We start from the raw sequence: 17,972 nt of genomic DNA, 5'->3' as shown, positions 1-17,972 counted from the left end.
TTATCGGAACCATAAGATATATGTAGCCTCCATTAAAGAGTGACACATAACATCTGAAAACATCGTTTCTGCGGCTATTTTGTTTGCAACACAGTGACACCTTAATTTGCTGAGATCCGGATAAAGGTGTGCACTTTTCTAATTAAAACGAAAAAGTGTGTATCATTTGTGTAATTCGATGCGCACCATTTTGCAATGCGATGCCCGTTGTTTAAATCTTATATAAGATAATCTACTCTTACACAAATTATTTGTTTGCTCTTCGACTTATGAGATTGTTCATGAAAAAAAAATCGAGGTATATCGATCCCCGCTTCGTTGCGGTATTGTTTGTTTAAGTTTTGGTTCTCATGAAAACTCGTTGATTTACAACGCAAAACGTCTTACTTGAACTGACGCGAATTATTTAATCATATTTCTCAGCTTCGCATTTGCTTTATTTTGATAATTTAATCCAAAGTTTAATGTTTGCAAGTGTTTTTTACTGGAATTGTAAACAAAGAGTCAGATAAAGTCTTCAGAGAATTTGCACTCTGTGTAAATTGATAGTTTGATGTCATCAAAGCAGTGCCTTCCCCAGGAATTTGTTCAGGCGCCCCGGGGCCGAGCGGGGGTGGGTTTGGGAGGGGTGTCCCCTCCGGACGTTGATTTTTTTAAAAATTGAACGTGTCAATTTACGTTCTGTGGTGCGTTAAAACTCAAAGAAAAACAGCGTCAAAAGACGTCATTTGGTGCGCTATGACTCTTCAAAAAAATCCCCCAGTCATTAAAAAATATATTTGTTTTTATATTGTTTAATTGTTTTAAAACTTTTCCGCACAGATAGTAAAATCCCGACTCAAACGATTCCCCAATACATCCGTTTCAACCCGACTCTATTACTGTATACTTACTATTTTTCAAGTTTACATTTATTACCCGATAATCCCGTTTATTCCGTTTTTATCAATCTCTTTCTGGTAAATATTTACGATAAAAGCTTTCAGTTATTTCTTTAACACAAACCATTTTTTAAGTGACTATTTATAGATTTGATAAATATTTCCTCTGAATATGGGTCAATCCCCTGACCTGCTGTGAGCTTGTTAAAAAGCTCAATACACGCCATTTGTATGCAATAGACGCGACGTTGTACATGCTGCATAATTTTCGCGCTCTTTTTAATTGAGAAAAAGATTCGACACAAAATAAATTTGCACTGCTAATTTGAACAAAAATATTTAACGTTGCGGTAACATTTACATTTGGAAGTGTGTTTCAGATTAAAAACGCGTTAACATCGACTTATGGGAATGGGTTTCGGATTACAAATTTAATTATTCCCATTTGAGATTTCAACAAATATTAACCGTTGCGTTATTAATTCAACGATGATTTGTTTAAACACTTTACGAGTCGAATAAATGTTTTGACGGAATAATGCATGAAATTCACGTTGTCCACGAGGATCATGGCCGGTTGCCATCATCAGTCTTCTAACTATCAATTATCGGACGAAACATTTACAAGTGTGCGTAATTAATTCAACGAAAATTTGTTAAAGCCCATTACGTGTCGAATAAATGTCAGAAAAAACGAGGTGAATCAGTTCTATAAATGGACATGTTGAAATATACATGTACTGGAATTAAATAAATTGTTATCACATAATTGTAACCGGGAGTCATTTGCACAACTTACTCGCTGTAATAATTAATTGTTTACCACTTGCAATTAATTTCTCGTATTAATTATGAGTCATAGGTAACACTTGTTTACAGTAAAAAGGTGTGATGATGATGCCCGAAACCGTCTTTAATGTTCTGTACTGTACTAATTACCGATTTTATATTACTCAAATGGTACAACTTCTTGCTAATTAAGCTGCGATAAACTCTTACTTCATGCCCAACGTCAATCAAAAATAATGGTCGATAGTTAACCCCGCCCTCATAAGCATTCGCGTAACCGGTTGGACGATGAACTTCACAGTTTGACGACTGGAAAGTTACCAGATACATCCTTGTCAGCATTTAAATGACTGTGTAATATGGTTAGAATAATCGATACGAGCGTCATGCTATTCTCTTATCAGTGGATTATCCATTACCCCATGTGGTGTTTATGGCGATTACATGTGAAAGTAGGTACCGAGTGCTCTTTTAAAACAGGGAATATTGATACAACTGATAGGGAAACCTTGATTTTTTTTGACAATCTCCACTTTCTTTAACTAAAGAATACACTGATCGGAAAATTTCAAGCGTCCCAGGGACTCTGATTTCGAAAATCAAGCGCCCCAGCAAGGGGCGCTTAAATGGCCTGAGGAAGACCCTGCAAAGGAAAGTCGCTTCTTGTCTGAAGCAATAAAGCGACAAATTTCTCGCCGACAGAATTGGCTTCCTTTGTCAAGCAATCAACATGCCGAACCAATCGCTTGTTTGTTCCTCAATGGCAATCGTCCAATTTAATAATAGCACGTGCATAGCTCCGCCTTCGGATCTTTTGCAGAGAACAGAGGTAGAGTTTAACTGTTAATTGAGCAAGTGTTTTACGCAAGTTGAGTTCCGATTCGCTGAAATTCCTCGGCCCTAAGCATTGAAACAACGAACACATTTATCAATGATTTTCCGATCTCTGAGAAATATGCTACCGTGCGAGTATACTACGTAGGTTACAAACTAACAAGAGGGCCATGATGGCCCTGAATCGCTCACCTGACTAACCAAATACAATCCCAACCCAGATTTCATCAAGATAAACATTCTGACCAAATTTCATAAAGATTAGATGAAAACTGTGACCTCTATTGTCTACACAAGATTATTTTTTTTATTTGACCTAGTGACCTAGTTTTTGACCCCAGGTGACCCAAATACAATCCCAACCCAGATTTCATCAAGATAAACATTCTGATCAAATTTTATAAAGATTGCATGAAAACTGTTACCTCTATTGTCTAAACAAGGTTTTTCTATTATTTGACCTTGTGACCTAGTTTTTGACCCCAGACGACTCAAATACCATCCCAACCCAGATTACATGGAGATAAACATTCTGACCAAATTTCATAAAGTTTGGATGAAAACTGTGACCTCTACTGTCTATACAAGGTTTTTCTATTATCTGACCTAGTGACCTAGTTTTTGACCTAGTGACCTAGTTTTTGACCCCAGATGACCCAAATGAAATCCCAACCAAGATTTTATCAAGATAAACATTCTGACCAAATTTCATAAAGATTGGATGAAAACTGTGACCTCTACTGTCTACACAATGTTTTTGTACTATTTGACTTAGTTTTTGACCTAGTGACCTAGTTTTTGACCCCAGATTACCCAAATACAATCCCGACCCAGATTTCATTAAGATAAACATTCTGACCAAATTTAATAAAGATTGGATGAAAACTGTGACCTCTACTGTCTACATAAGGTTTTTCTATTATTTGACCTAGTTTTTGACCTAGTGACCTAGTTTTTGACCCCAGATGACCCAAATACAATCCCAACCCAGATTTCATCAAGATAAACACTCTTACCAAATTTCATAAAGATTGGATGAAAACTGCAACCTCTATTGTCTACACAAGGTTTTTCTATTATTTGACCTATTATGTGACCTAGTTTTTGACCTAGTGACCTAGTTTTTGACCCCAGATGACCCAAATACAATCCCAACCCAGATTTTATCAAGATTAACATTCTGACTAAATTTCATAAAGATTGGATGAAAACTGTGACCTCTACTGTCTACACAAACAAATTATTGGCGGACACACGCACGCACGCGCACACGCACATACAGACACCGGACATCACACGGTCTCATAAGCTAAAAATAATAATTATGGTCGTCAGCACAGGTGGAGATTTGCGTAAAATTGGACAATGCGATGTAATGGGTCTGCAGCAGACTATGTCATACATACAATTGGATTAAACAATGTTGTGAGCGGCAGGTAATGAAAATGTTATAGATATAGACGGGTGTTTTATTTTTTCTTTCTTAGAGACAAACAAATGATATTTGTCTGATGGCCAGCGTTATCATAGTCTGTTTCCACATCCATATATATGTTGTCTATGTATATTCCTCGAGGACTGCTTGTAACTCGGGTGCAAGGCAGTAGTGAGGAACGTTGTCATGGGTGGCACGTGCGCTTTACGCCGATGACGCCAACTGTATGGTATTGAGCGTTCGAGTGTATTGTTTGTCACGCTATAAATACTAGTCAACTAGACGCAGTGAAAGCGCGAAATACCGGGTCAAACTGAATTTAATGGTGAGCGTCTCTTAATGGGGAAATATTGAAGTCAATGAAAAATTAAATGGGATCCGCGGACGATGTGTGTAAAATTGGACATTGCGATTTAGCGGGTCTGCAGCAGACTATGTCATACGATTGGATTAAACAATGTTGTGAGCGGCAGGTAATGAAAATGTTACACTGTTCAAATATGAGGAATAGGTAATAGTGGTTCGAATTTAACGCGCACTGCGCGTCAATGATGACATATACGGTATTAGTGGAAAGTGCCCTCCCTCATCAGCCTAGACAGACTGCAGAAGCGAATGTTGGACGATACTTTATGCACACGGTTTTCCCAGACCATGCCTCATATATTGTTTACATATAATTTTCTTGAAATGATGCTTAAACTAAAATCAAGTGCCAATAGAATGACTTAAAATGTAAGAAATGATATGAATAAATTTCTTACAGCCGTTATGGGCAAACAATACAAGTGTGAACTCCAGAATCCTACTCCCCTAGTTACTCCTCTGTTCCCACAGTGCATTCCGTAGGTTGATGCAAATAATGATAAGTAATCAGAAAATAAATGAGTGTGCTTATTAATAACGCAAAATGAGCACATGTTCAAATGAGGCGCACTCTGTTAACATTGGGATTTATGCATAAGCATACATGTGTGTCATCCCAGATTAAGCCTGTGCAGTGGGCTTATCTGGGACAACACTTTATGCTTTTAATGACTTTTTCCTTAACCCTTTGCATGCTGGGAAATTTTTCGTTTACCAAAATGTTGTCTGCTGAATCTCTAAAATTAGCATTTTCTTCGATTTTTACAAAGAATATTATCAGAATAGCAAACAGTTTGGATCCTGATGAGACGCCACATTCTGTGGCATCTCATCTGGATCCAAACTGTTTGCAAAGGCCTTCAAAATTCGGTTCCCGCACTGAAAGGGTTAATCTTTACCACTTAGATACTTATTTTGATGCATGTGTAGTCCCTTAGAAAGTTTCATTTAAATAAAGACCTTTCGTACTAGATTTAAGTGTTTAAGGCTTCATTTCCAACCATAAGATACTGATGAGTTACTCGCAGGCTGTTCTGGTTTTATGCTGGTTGCAAAAGCTGTTTTCACTCTTCTTCTTATATGGGAAAGGTTTAAAAGGAAGTCTGTAATAAATGGAAATCCAGTCTAGATGGAAATTGTGCTAATATGGGACGACACTTTACATACATGCATTAAGAACAGTTTTCCCAGTGTGGTTCAAAAGATTCAATTTTTACTCACATTACAATTACTGACAACACCCATGATTCAAGAGTGACGAAATTCAGACTTAAGACTCTCTAGGTTTCCATGACATAACCACAGAACACTTGGGGTTGTTATTTCTCAGGACATGGTAATGCAATCATTACCAGAAAGCCTGACAGTAATGGCTAACAAAAATTCTTGGGAGGGAAACAACACAGCAAAGTAACAAACCAGGCTTCTTACTATATAGCTAAATTCAAGAATATGTAATTCAGGTGAAACCTTGCAGGAAAGCAACAAACAATTAACATTATAAGAACAAATGTGGGAATAGAAGTAATAAACTGGGAAGAAATTCAAAGAAGTTTAAACCAACCAAAATCATTTGTCTGTCCATGATACTTTTGTTTAAACCAATAGTATGATGCACAGCTTTAATATTTCTAATTATATAATATATACCTTTGAGCTTTGCTCCAGTTATAGCTTTAACAGACATTAAAAACGATTACAAAAGTTACAAAACAATCATTTAGTATCAAATATCTATAAATAAGCATCGATTGTATACGGATTAGAGTGCCAGGTTAATAATTTTGCATTATACAGAAAACAAATATCTATTTGTAACAAAGATTCCAATTCCATTTTGCGGGGACCGGCTTCTTAGATCTTCTAAAATTTTGCTTTCACTACTTCTAATGATTTCAACAATTCTACGGTTAAAACTTGTACATTAAAATCACACACTATCTTGCAAATGACTTAATCGAAAAATTAATCATATGGAATCCTGTCGGTTGCATATTGAATACAACATTATTTTAACGCTTAAATATGAAGACTCACTGGGTTCCTGGAAAAAATAAATTTCAGTTTTTTGCGTCCAATAAAGTTGGGTGCAACTTTGAGTACATTTTGTTACTCGTCCAAAAGGATTGCGTTAAAACTTGTTAATAAAAATCACACACTATCTTGCAAATGACTTAATCAAAAAATTAATTATATGGAATCCTGTCGGTTGCATATTGAATACAACATTATTTTAACATTTAAATACGAAGACTCACTGCCAGGGTTTCTGGAAAAAATAAATTTCAGTTTTTTGCGTCCAATAAAGTTGGGTGCAACTTAGAGTACATTTAATCAAAAAGATTGCACCCAACGCACCCCTCCTGGCTACGGGTATGTACCAACAAGCATAGAGAAGACACAAAATAATTCTCAATATCATGTATGTTATCTCCAGAAAGACCAAACACTGATTGAAATGTAATTGATCAGTCAGCAAAAATCTGGAAAGTATCAGGAACCTCTTTTTGAACTCAGCTGGAAAATTATAAAGGGATGACAAATGCCACAATGATGGACAAGTAGTCCACAGATAAACATGTAGTATACCGCCAGATGAGATGTATCATAGCCAATGAGAAATAGATAACATGTCTGATAAGCCAATTGGGCAGGGTCATGGCCATGATAACACCATCACTGAACAGGTCAGCAATGGAGTCAGGAAGGGGTATAATCAACACCAAAACATCTAGACTGGGCCAATTTAATGGAATGAATACTGATTGAATTGGTTTATAATCAAAACCAATGAATAATGTTAATGGCATTGCCAGTTTAGTTATAAGAAGGTACTACACAGATTTCTGTTCACATGTTTCACTTGGTCACTTTTTCAGTGTGGCATTAAATATTAAAGGTTAGAAATAGTTTATATTCATAGCTGAAAATTAGACTAGCATGTTCACAAAATTTGATAATTGTAAGTATTTTTTGCAAAGACTTTTCTTACAAGAAGTTTTAAATTTCCAACCCTTAGACACTGATGAGCAGCAAACAGCATAAAACCTGAACAGACTGCGAGATACTCGCAGGCTGTTCTGGTTTTATGCTGTTTGCAAATAGCCATTTTCACTTTGTTTCTGCGTGGGAAAGGGTCAAGCTATTTATACAGAGAACATGCAGCATCTCAAATCATCACCCAGTGTATATCTCAACATAAGGATAAAGCAACATTTTCTGGTTGGTTTCTTTGCAAAAAGACAAATCAACACAACAGTATTTAGCTATGTCATTGAGCTGTACATGTATCATGAAATTGAAAAGAACCAAGCAGATGCCGTTAACTCTTTCCCGCTCAGAAGCAAAGTGGAAAAGGCTATGTGCAAACAGCATAAAACCAGAACAGCCTGCGAGTAACTTGCAGTCTGTTCAGGTTTTATGCTGTTTGCTGCTCATCAGTATCTAAGGGTTGGAAATGAAGCCTTTAAATTTTGAATCTAGTAAGAAAGGTCTTTAATTAAATGTAACTTTCTGAGGGACTACAAATGCCTCAAAATACGTATCTAAGGGGTAAAGGGTTAAATTCTTTGCAATGCTAGGCAACAATCCTTGCTCTGAGTCGACCATGGTGAAGTGGAACTTCACACATAGAATAGGATTTTCACTGGGTACATCTCTGCAAATGTATTTTAGAGTAAAATGCCAAAAGATTGTTGCTGATATCTTCTCAACAAATTTTATGATCTCATCAAAAACTGATCAGTTGCCACCTGTGAGTATGACTGTCTATGGATAGCACACTGGCAAAGAAGATTCTTATAACTGAGACTGTGCAGTTCTTCTATGAATAGACGCTTGCATTCTTTAATTAATTAATGCATACCACAAAAACTTGATGTGTACAAGTTTTATGACTACAAATTCAGTCCCATCATGTCAGTTCACAAATAGCTTGGATTAGGCTTGTACAATCAGGCATGCAGCTTCTTGTCATAGTTAAGTACGACAAGCATGCTTAGGGAAACAGGTAACATGTTCATTGTGATAGCTATGTGAAAGAGACATATGAAATGCGTCTTTTGCACAGGCTGGTCGGCCGGTATAAAGCCACACAAGTTTTCATGGTCTCACTTGTGAACAGGGTGACTCCTGATCAGACTGCACAAATGCGCAGGCTGGTCTACAGATACGCTTGCAGCATGTGGAATAAGGCCCATTTTTTTATGACGCGGGTCATGTTATACATGTATTGAGTAATTATTTTCATTAAGCAGATTATGCCTGCAGTTTTAATTTTTTGTTAAAGCATGATAAGACTCAAGGCACACAATTAATATTTCCAAACTACATGTATAGAATTAAGAAAAAGAAATTCTGACCATGACTGCAGCCTGAAAAAGTATACTTCTTATTTCAATCTTTAGGAATAGATCTAGAAGAAAATAGCTGAGTGGTCTGTCCTGCTCTTTCTTGCTTTTCAATGATTCCACTTTGGAGATATCAAAACAACAAGAGCACCGCATAATGGGTGCCACGCTCGGCTACGGGTGGAGTTTTGAATAAATGAAAGCTTGTCAGAATTTTTGTTTTTTGTTTTCTTTAGAGGTCACAGTGACCTTAACCTTTGACCTAGTGACCCAAAAATGGATGTGGCGTGTAGAACTTATCAACGTGAATCTACATATGAAGTTTCAAAGTTGTAGGTGGAAGCACTTTGAGTTTAGAGCCAATGTTAAGGTTTTAGCACGACGCGGACGACAGACGATACCAGGAGCTGGCTATGACTCCGAAAACGCCAAGCTAAAAAATTGTCAGAAAAGTTCAGAAGATTTGTCTGGCTTTCCAACCTGCCCCTTTTTTGGATACACCAAGCACCTTGTGATATCATAGAATTTGATCAGTTTATGTTAGAGTACAAATTATTTCTAGTTGATAAAATGATTGTATGTTGGCAAATAAAAAAAAATTATTTGATATTCAGATCCATCAAAATTATTCCACAATTATGTTCATAATGTCAAGACAAAATTCTGCTTTGTCATCAATCTTTGACCATCGATTGTTCACAAAAAGTGAATTGTGAAACTCAAAGTGTCAGCAATATGGCTGAAAAATCCTTAATACAAATTGCATGCTACATTGACATTCTAGAATTGTGCCATGGTTGCACTTTAGTACAAGTGCCAACACTTTGGAATTGCTTTCCCTTACTGTGTGCTCCAGCTTGACCTGAGAAGAAGGCCATAGTACTCTGAGGCTCAAATCAGAACAAAATTTGAATAAAAATACATGCATTATAAAATATAACATACACATATAACACATGCTATATTGAAAATATCACCACATTGGTGCAAAAAGGTACCATGTGCCTATTAATTTAAATGTCACATGGAACCTTTTTGCTCCAGTGGCAATATGCCACAGGAATAATAATACCCAACTATTTAAATGTGCTTTCCATAAAAGAGCACTGCGCCCTTTTCAAACCCTAGCTGGAGCACTCACTGCCATTCTGTACCACAGAGAACGCAATTTCTGGCTACTTGCATCACACCACACTGAATCTGGGTTTAATGTTGGAACCAGACTTGCATCTTGGGACCAAACATCAACTTGGAAATTTAAATGTCTAATCACTCACTTTACTGAATTATTCTGTGGTGGGAACTTCTGGGAGATCTGATAAAATAACATACCTAGAAATACATTCCCAGAAAATGACAAAGGAACCCCATTATGAGATGTATCAGTCAGTAAATTGGTGGTAATTATCACCAGTTAGAGCATCAAAGATGGAAATGAGAAGGTAACACTGTTGGTATTGGGATTTCATTTGTCTAGAGTTACTGAGAACAAATCCACAAGTAATTACGGGGATGTTGCATCACAAATTGCTACTCAAATATAACCAGGGTTTAAATACTACCATACCTGGTTACTTCTATACTTGGTGTTAAGGTCATAAATGTGGCTTTTTGAGTAGTAATATGAGTTGATATCATTCAATTCTACTTTGGTATGTTTAAACAAGAGCACCGCATAACGGGTGCAACGCTCGGCTACGGGTGCAGTTTTGAATAAATGAAAACTTGTCAGAATTTTTTATTTTTTTAGAGGTCACAGTGACCTTGACCTTTGACCTAGTGACCCCAAAATGGGTGTGGCGTGTAGAATTCATCAAGGTGCATCTACATATGAAGTTTCAAAGTTGTAGGTGGGAGCACTTTGATTTTAGAGCCAATGTTAAGGTTTTAGCACGACGCGGACGTCAGACGGCAGACGACACGAAGAGCTGGCTATGACAATACCTCTGGTTTTCTCCGAAAACGCGAAGCTAAAAAGAAAGGACACCATAATATAATGTCAACTTGAAGTTATAAATTAATATTTGCATTCACCATTCTGTCACCTAGGATACAGTACAAAGCACTAACACATGAATTCATTTTAGTGCTACAATAAAGTAAAATCAAGTGAAATTAATGTCAAGAGACCAATCTCAGTGTGTGTTTTTCCACCATTTATGGAATGGGGCCGGAAATCTTCCATTGGGAATTTTTAGCTCCCGTTTGGGAAAATTTATACTTTTTCCATTGGGAATGGGGCCCGATTACTGGACACGATTTTGAATGAAAACAAGAGCTGTCACCATAGGATGACTTATGCCCCCTATAAACGCTTGATAGAAGTTATGAGCTTTTTTTCGAAACCTTAACGCAGATTTCGAAACCTAAACCCGGACCCTAAGTTCAAGGTCAAGGTCACAGGGGTCAAAATTTGTGTGCGTCTGGAAAGGCCTTGTCCATATACACATGCATACCAAATATGAAGGTTATATCTCAAGGGACATAGAAGTTATGAGCATTTTTAGAAACCTAAACACAGATTTCGAAACCTAAACGCGGACCCTAAGTTCAAGGTCAAGGTCACAGGGGTTAAAATTTGTGTGCGTATGGAAAGGCCTTGTCCATATACACATGCATACCATTATGAAGGTTATATCTCAAGGGACATAGAAGTTATAAGCATTTTTTGAAACCTAAACACAGATTTTGAAACCTTAATGCAGACCCTAAGTTTAAGGTCAAGGTCACAGGGCTAAAAAAATGTGTGCGTAAGGAAAGGCCTTTTCATATACACATGCATACCATATATGAAGGTTATATCTCAAGGGACATAGAAGTATTGAGCATTTTTCGAAACCTAAACGCAGATTTCGAAACCTAAACACTGATCCTAAGTTCAAGGTCAAGGTCACAGGGGTCAAAATTTGTGTGAGTAAGGAAAGGCCTTGTCTATATACACATGCATACCAAATATGAAGGTTATATCTCCTTAATGCAAAGTGTGACTGAAAGACGGACAGACAGATAGACGGACAGACAGACGGACAGTCCGATCACTTTATGTCCCCTTTTCTTCGAAAGGGGGCATAAAAACTACACAGAATCTTAACAACAATACCTACACAATTGCCATTTCAATAACTATTCTACTTTATTTTTTATTATACTGGGGGTATATTTCAACTGCATTTTTGACTCAAACACTAGTATTTTTAAGTAAAATAGACCATTACTACAGCATTGTGCTGTTGCTATTTTTCCCTTCCAAGCAAAAAGAAGCTGATTTTTGCGATGGAGAAGAAACAAATGAGAATATGTTACTGTAACCAAACATCTCAATATCATAATTTAATATTACCTAAGTGGAAAATTGATAGTGATACATGATAAAGAGCTCAGCCAGCTCAAGTTGCCTGGTAAATAACTCATTAGGATAGAAAGCTAGATAAAGTGATTGATAAGGGTGGATCATTAATTGGTGTTTAATGAAGCATCACAAATTCACACAAATCAATGAAGGCAGGCATTCCTTTGTTGCAAAACATAGATAATTCTTTGGGTCTGACCCAATGGCTATAATTTGTATATGAAACATGTAGACAGAAAATATAATTGTTTTAACGGTTTAGTTATAATTTATGAATGAGCATACCGGTAATCTGGTTGTCAAATCAAAACTATTTTAAACGCTAAGCATTTGAACATCTTTATCATAAAATTACTTTGCATACACCTAATTTATCTAAAGACTTTTATCTCAAAATAGTTAATGTAATAGAAGACAGCTACATTTTGACACATGATGCAAGACCCCTGACAGATTTGTACTTTTATAAAAATGAAGCTTACAAGTGTGTCCACGTTTAATGGAAAACATTTAGTTTTAGATGGATGGAAAACTCAATATGATCAGCAAAACAATAACTGTTGTTGAAAACATTTAAATATTGTGTGCAAGTAAAAGCTGATCATTTTGTGAGAACTAACCACCAATACTTCAGTTCAAGGATCTGAATGTGTTAACCACAAACCACCATAAGAATGATTAATTGCCACTAGAGGAATGACTCCACATCTAATTTCATTGCAAATCCATCCAATTCATACATTTAATCAAAGGGCAATACCTGCTGGCACATGACAAGAGACCAGGGGGCCAATGCTGGAAACATCTTTGTTACCCTGGTAACAATAGATGCTGGGCTTATCAGCTGTTATCTGACAGGTGCTCCAATAAATTGCCTCCCATATTATCAGGACCATCTTTCTTACATTCCTTGCCCTCCCAGTGATCTAATGTGTCAGCTTTTTAAGTCATTGCCTTATGCCCAGACTATCCAAAAAACACTAAATATTACAGTCATTTTGATTTAAAATGTGTCACTGCACTTGTTTAAGTAAACTGCTAAAATAACAAATAACGGGATTTTTTTTTTTTTTACACATGGAGTTTATCATCCGCAACTTATTATAATGTAACTAATGCTAGGTTTACATCTGGCCACGATTACCACGATGTCCCCGATTCCAGAGCATCGTGGCGAACGTAACAGAGCGTGGAGTCGAATCGGGGTGATCGTGGGGGAGCGTAACGGAACGTGGTTGAATTGGGGACATCGTGGGCATCAGGACAGGTTTTAAATCAAACTTAAATTTCACCACGATTGCCCCGATTCATTTTCTAATGTCAAATTGTAGGTCAAATCGCAGGAGATCGCAACAAAGCAGCTTTGTCGTGGGAGATCTTAACAGGACGTAACGGAACGTGGTGGAGCGTGGAAGCCAATCGTGTTGATCGCAACAAAGCGTAACAGAACGTGATGCAAATCGTGGTCTCGATCGTAGCAACAAAACATGCTGATTTTGTAAAGAAGCGTAACATAACGTGGAGTATACCATTTAATCGAAGAGCTCCCCGATTTTTTTGCCTCTGGCTAATCGGGGAGATCGTGGCCAGATGTAAACTTAGCATAATATGTGACATTAAAAAAATGGCATGCAAATCTTATTATGGTAAATAAACTGTAATGAATGCTCAAGAAGTCATCATGTACTACTATTTACCACTCTAAATCTATGTTTCAACAGGCATAAAGAAAACTGTTCTTTAAGGTAATAATGCACTCAAATCAGTCTCTAGAAATACAACAGATGCACACCTATTCCAACCAATTCGAATTCCCAGTCAATAAACACTGGCTTAATTTTAGACTGGTTTTCAGTAAAACCTGCTGTGTGGAATCTCTCACCGGGCAAAAACCGAACATGCCAGTCTTTGAAGCAAGCTTAGAGGGAGTTTTTCTGAATGCTTGAATTAATGGCTATGAATATGCTCATCTTCTTGTCTAAGCAGAAGGATTCAGCATATACAGCTATAACTCTAGTTTTATGAGTCTTTCATTAAAATAAATGATGTGAATGTGGCCATCTCTCTAAGGAATCTCCATGGAGATGAAACAAAATTTAATCAAAATTATGGGAAAAACTGACAATAAAAAGAAATGTTATGAAAGTGTTTTTAAACTTCATGTCTGCCACAAATATATCTTAATGTGCATATATTTATTCATACAATAAATACAGTTTTCTAGGAAGGAGGATACAGAGTTGATTTTGTTAACCCCCGAAAAATGTACTTTTCTGATACTTCGCTTTGAACAACATTTTTTCCTTGAGTTGACAAACTGCTCTATCGCCTTCTAATATTGTAATAGTTAATTTATATAATGCTAAACTCTGACATTGCATTTAAACAATTTTTTTTTACAAACCTTGATTAGTTTCCCAGTCTTGGTTCCAGCAAAGGCTACAGTGTAATCATAGATGTGATGGATGGTCAGGGATGTGAGAACATCTTTGCTGAACACCACTGCTGCCTCAGCCCCCACAGGACTCTTCCCATCAATCCAAGCATTCATTTGATAAGACTCCCCGCAGTAGTTGTCCGTTATTTTCGACTAAAAAAAGAAATTTAGCAGTCCAACCAACCAACAGACCAACTCACCCTTATGTTGACTACAGTGTAGACCAACTTAATACTTCGCAATGACCAATACATTTTGCAAACGAAATAAAGTTAAGTTGAAGTTTGTATCTACGCCATAATGAGTCAAAAACAGTGTTTTTTTTATGGCAATTTCGGGGCCGATAAAAAAAGAGTATATATTTTTCCCCCATTTTTTCGAAAAAATCCCCTCCAAAAGAAAAATTTTTTTTTTTTTTTTTTTTTTATGAAAAATTATGATAAATATATAGGGCTCAGCATTTATGGTTGTCCTAATGCCCCTGGCAAGTAAAAGTTGGGTCTGGGCAAGTTATTTTATAATCTAGTTGTCCGCCCGGAAAAGTGCAAAAAAGAACAAAGAGCATTTAATTTAGACTTCAATTGCTGTAATCATTTTGTTAAATGTTCAAAAATAAAAAAGGTTTTTTGGTGTATCATTTTGGTTTATTAAACAATATGAGGTTTACAGTTGATGTGATATTTCATGTTTGGGCAAGTTGCTTTACATTCAGTGCAAGTAGATTTGGAAGTACTGGCCCGGTACCCCGGCGAAATGTTGTTCATGATTTCATGAACATTTCAAGCCAATCATGAACTGTTCATGAACGGTTCTGAAAAAGTTCCTGAGCTTGGTTCATGAACTTTTGGACATGAACTGTTCTTAAGACATGTTCATGAACTGTTTATGAATTATTGTTGAACATTTCACGGTTCATGAACAGTTCTTCATCTAACCATAAATACTTAGTGATGAACATTTCATGCACAAGTATTTCTAATGACTTTTCTGAGACAGACTTTAAGGATCCATCATGAATAATTCATGAATTCCTTTGTGCTAGATGTTTCATACATATTTTTGAAAGTATTATTGAAATGTCTAGCATACAAATCTTGTAGATTTGTGAAACCTGTAAAGTTAGTATGAAAATGCATAGTACTTTCACCACTGTAAGTTTGAGTTCTTGACCTGTTCTAGAGAATTTTAAGAACATTTGTACAAGAACTGTTTAAGAACTACCTTCAGGAACACTTTAATAACTTTTTAAGGACCTTTCCTGTTCTTGAATTATTCTTAAACTATTCTTGAACACTTTAAGAACTTTTTTGAACAACATGTTTCCTTCTGATGTTCTTAAATAGGTCTACACAATGTTTTTGAACGTATGATGGACTTTTTAAGAATCCAATATGTTCTTAAAAGGATCTGTCATTGTTCTTGGAAGACTTAAAAGACAAGTTTAAGAACGTTTTAAGGACATCTTATTTCAAGAACAGATGATATCAAGAACTCAATGTAAATTGCATTGCTGTTTTTACAAAGAAAGAATATTGTGTGCACAGGAAGTTGAAACGGAAGGCACATGGTTTATGTTATATTTGAAAATGTAAGTCTTTAATAAATTACCGGCTGAACTGATCAGCCATTGATTCCATTTCAAGTTCTTTGGCACTGTAAGTGTAACCATTTCAGGGAAACCATTGATTAGTAAATGATTCTTGAACTGAAAATGAGACTATTCATAATCAATACAAGAATTATTCATGAACATATAGTGCAAAGTTGTATTATGAAATTTTAAAGAGTATTATCAAACCACTTGTATCTCAGTTATTAGTGTTATATTTAAATTATTGTTATATGTTGCTATCAATATGTTAAGTGCTAATACAAGACTTGTTTCTTCTTACCCTGACCTGTTTGTTGAGCTTTAGTAACACTTATGATAACCTTTGCAAAATTGACAAATTCTTGTTCATGAATAGTTCATGAACACTTCATGCCACCTCAGTTCATGAACTCTTGAAGAACTATGGTTCATGAACTATTCACTTACAGTTCGTGAACAGAAAATGAGCCATTGAAAAATAGAAGGAAAATGTTCATGAACTGTTCGTGAACAGCAAAACCCTGAAGAATTTTTCAAGAATTGTGTTGTTCATGAACTGTTCAAGAACACTTCATGCCATTGATGTTCATGAATAGTTCATGAACATTTCATGCCATAATGGTTCAAGAATAGTTCATGAACACTTCATGCCACACGGGTTCAAGAATAGTTCATGAACACTTCATGCCATAAGGGTTCAAGAATAGTTCATGAACACTTCATGCAATTAGGTTTCAAGAATATTTCATGAACACTTCATGCCATTAGTGTTCATGAACAGTTCATGAACTAAAATTTCAAGAACTTTTCACAGACGTGGCTCATTTTCTCTTCACAAACTATTCGTGAACAGTTCATGAACTCAGTTCACGAACAGTTCATGAACTGTTCACGAATTATTCGTGAACTGCAGAACAACATTTCGCAGGGGTTAAGGGCAAGTTGGTTTTTCAGTTAATGTTGAGCCCTGATATATCTCAAATTTATTTCATAAACAACTAATAAAGTACAGTCCAACCTGTCAATAAAGACCACTCAAGGGATTTTGTCGTTGTGGTCTTTGTTCACAGGTGGTCTTTATTCGCAGGGTCGATCGAAACTTTGCAAAATATGCTAGTAGTTTTTTAACAGGTACCTTATCTATGCATGTGCTATATTGTTTAAATGTTTGAATACTTATGCATGTATCATGAAATAAAGGATTGAAAACACAGTTTTGTTTTACATTTGTATATTTATTACATGTTGTATTTCTATTCCCTTATGTTTTTATTATTTATTTAAGTTATCATATACTGACTCGAGCCAGCCATTGCTAGCCTTAAAGTCCAAATATCCTAACTCACACGCAAACTTCAAGGCTTTCTCCTGGGTCATAGGTCAAGACACAGGCAAGAGCCTTGCACTTGCGTCAACAAACCACTTATGCACTAAGTCATTCACTGACGCGAATTCGGACTCACGCTTAGGGCGTTTACTTTTACAGTTTACGTTCTCCGCGAATTCGTCCATCATCTCAAGTTTACGCTTTAAAATGCTCTGAATTTGAGTTTTTCCTACACCACGATCACAAGCCACTCGTCTACAACTGTGTCCTTTACCTAACAAACTAATGACCTTAACGCGTTCTTCCAACGTCAAGAACTTACGCTTGGAAGCAAAGATGGTTAACTTGAACTGACAATTTACTTGTCTATAATCTATGAACGTGTTATTACGGAGAAATTTAAGAAGAGAATGACTATCAAAATGTTTGTCTTTAATAGGCATCGTAAATGATATGAAACCGTTAATTTCCTTAAAGGGGCCTTTTCACAGATTTTGGCATTTTTTAACTTATTCATTAAATGCTTTATATCGATAAATGTAAACATTGGATCGTAAAAGCTCCAGTAAAAAATCAAGAATAAAATTAAAAAAAGGAAAAGAACATTGCCCGGA

At 36.2% G+C, this 17,972-nt stretch overlaps 1 protein-coding gene across 4 annotated transcripts in view; it reads right to left on the bottom strand.

Annotated features, from left to right (window-relative positions):
- The window catches only part of LOC127880948 (plexin-A4-like), a 159,386-nt gene that overhangs the window by 125,151 nt on the left and 16,263 nt on the right, over positions 1-17,972 (bottom strand). For all 4 annotated transcript variants that reach the window (XR_008049823.1, XM_052428460.1, XM_052428459.1 and 1 more), the window contains exon 3: positions 14,408-14,593. Coding sequence is in view for 3 of the 4 variants with exons in the window: in XM_052428460.1 (XP_052284420.1) it covers positions 14,408-14,593 (186 nt within the window). In the remaining variant the exon portion in view is untranslated. The remainder of the gene's footprint in view (positions 1-14,407; positions 14,594-17,972) is intronic.

This window comes from Dreissena polymorpha, chromosome 5, assembly GCF_020536995.1.
Source record: "Dreissena polymorpha isolate Duluth1 chromosome 5, UMN_Dpol_1.0, whole genome shotgun sequence".
Classification (NCBI taxonomy): domain Eukaryota; kingdom Metazoa; phylum Mollusca; class Bivalvia; order Myida; family Dreissenidae; genus Dreissena; species Dreissena polymorpha.
Note: the sequence above shows the minus strand (reverse complement) of the source record. Positions and strands in the feature narration are given on the sequence as shown.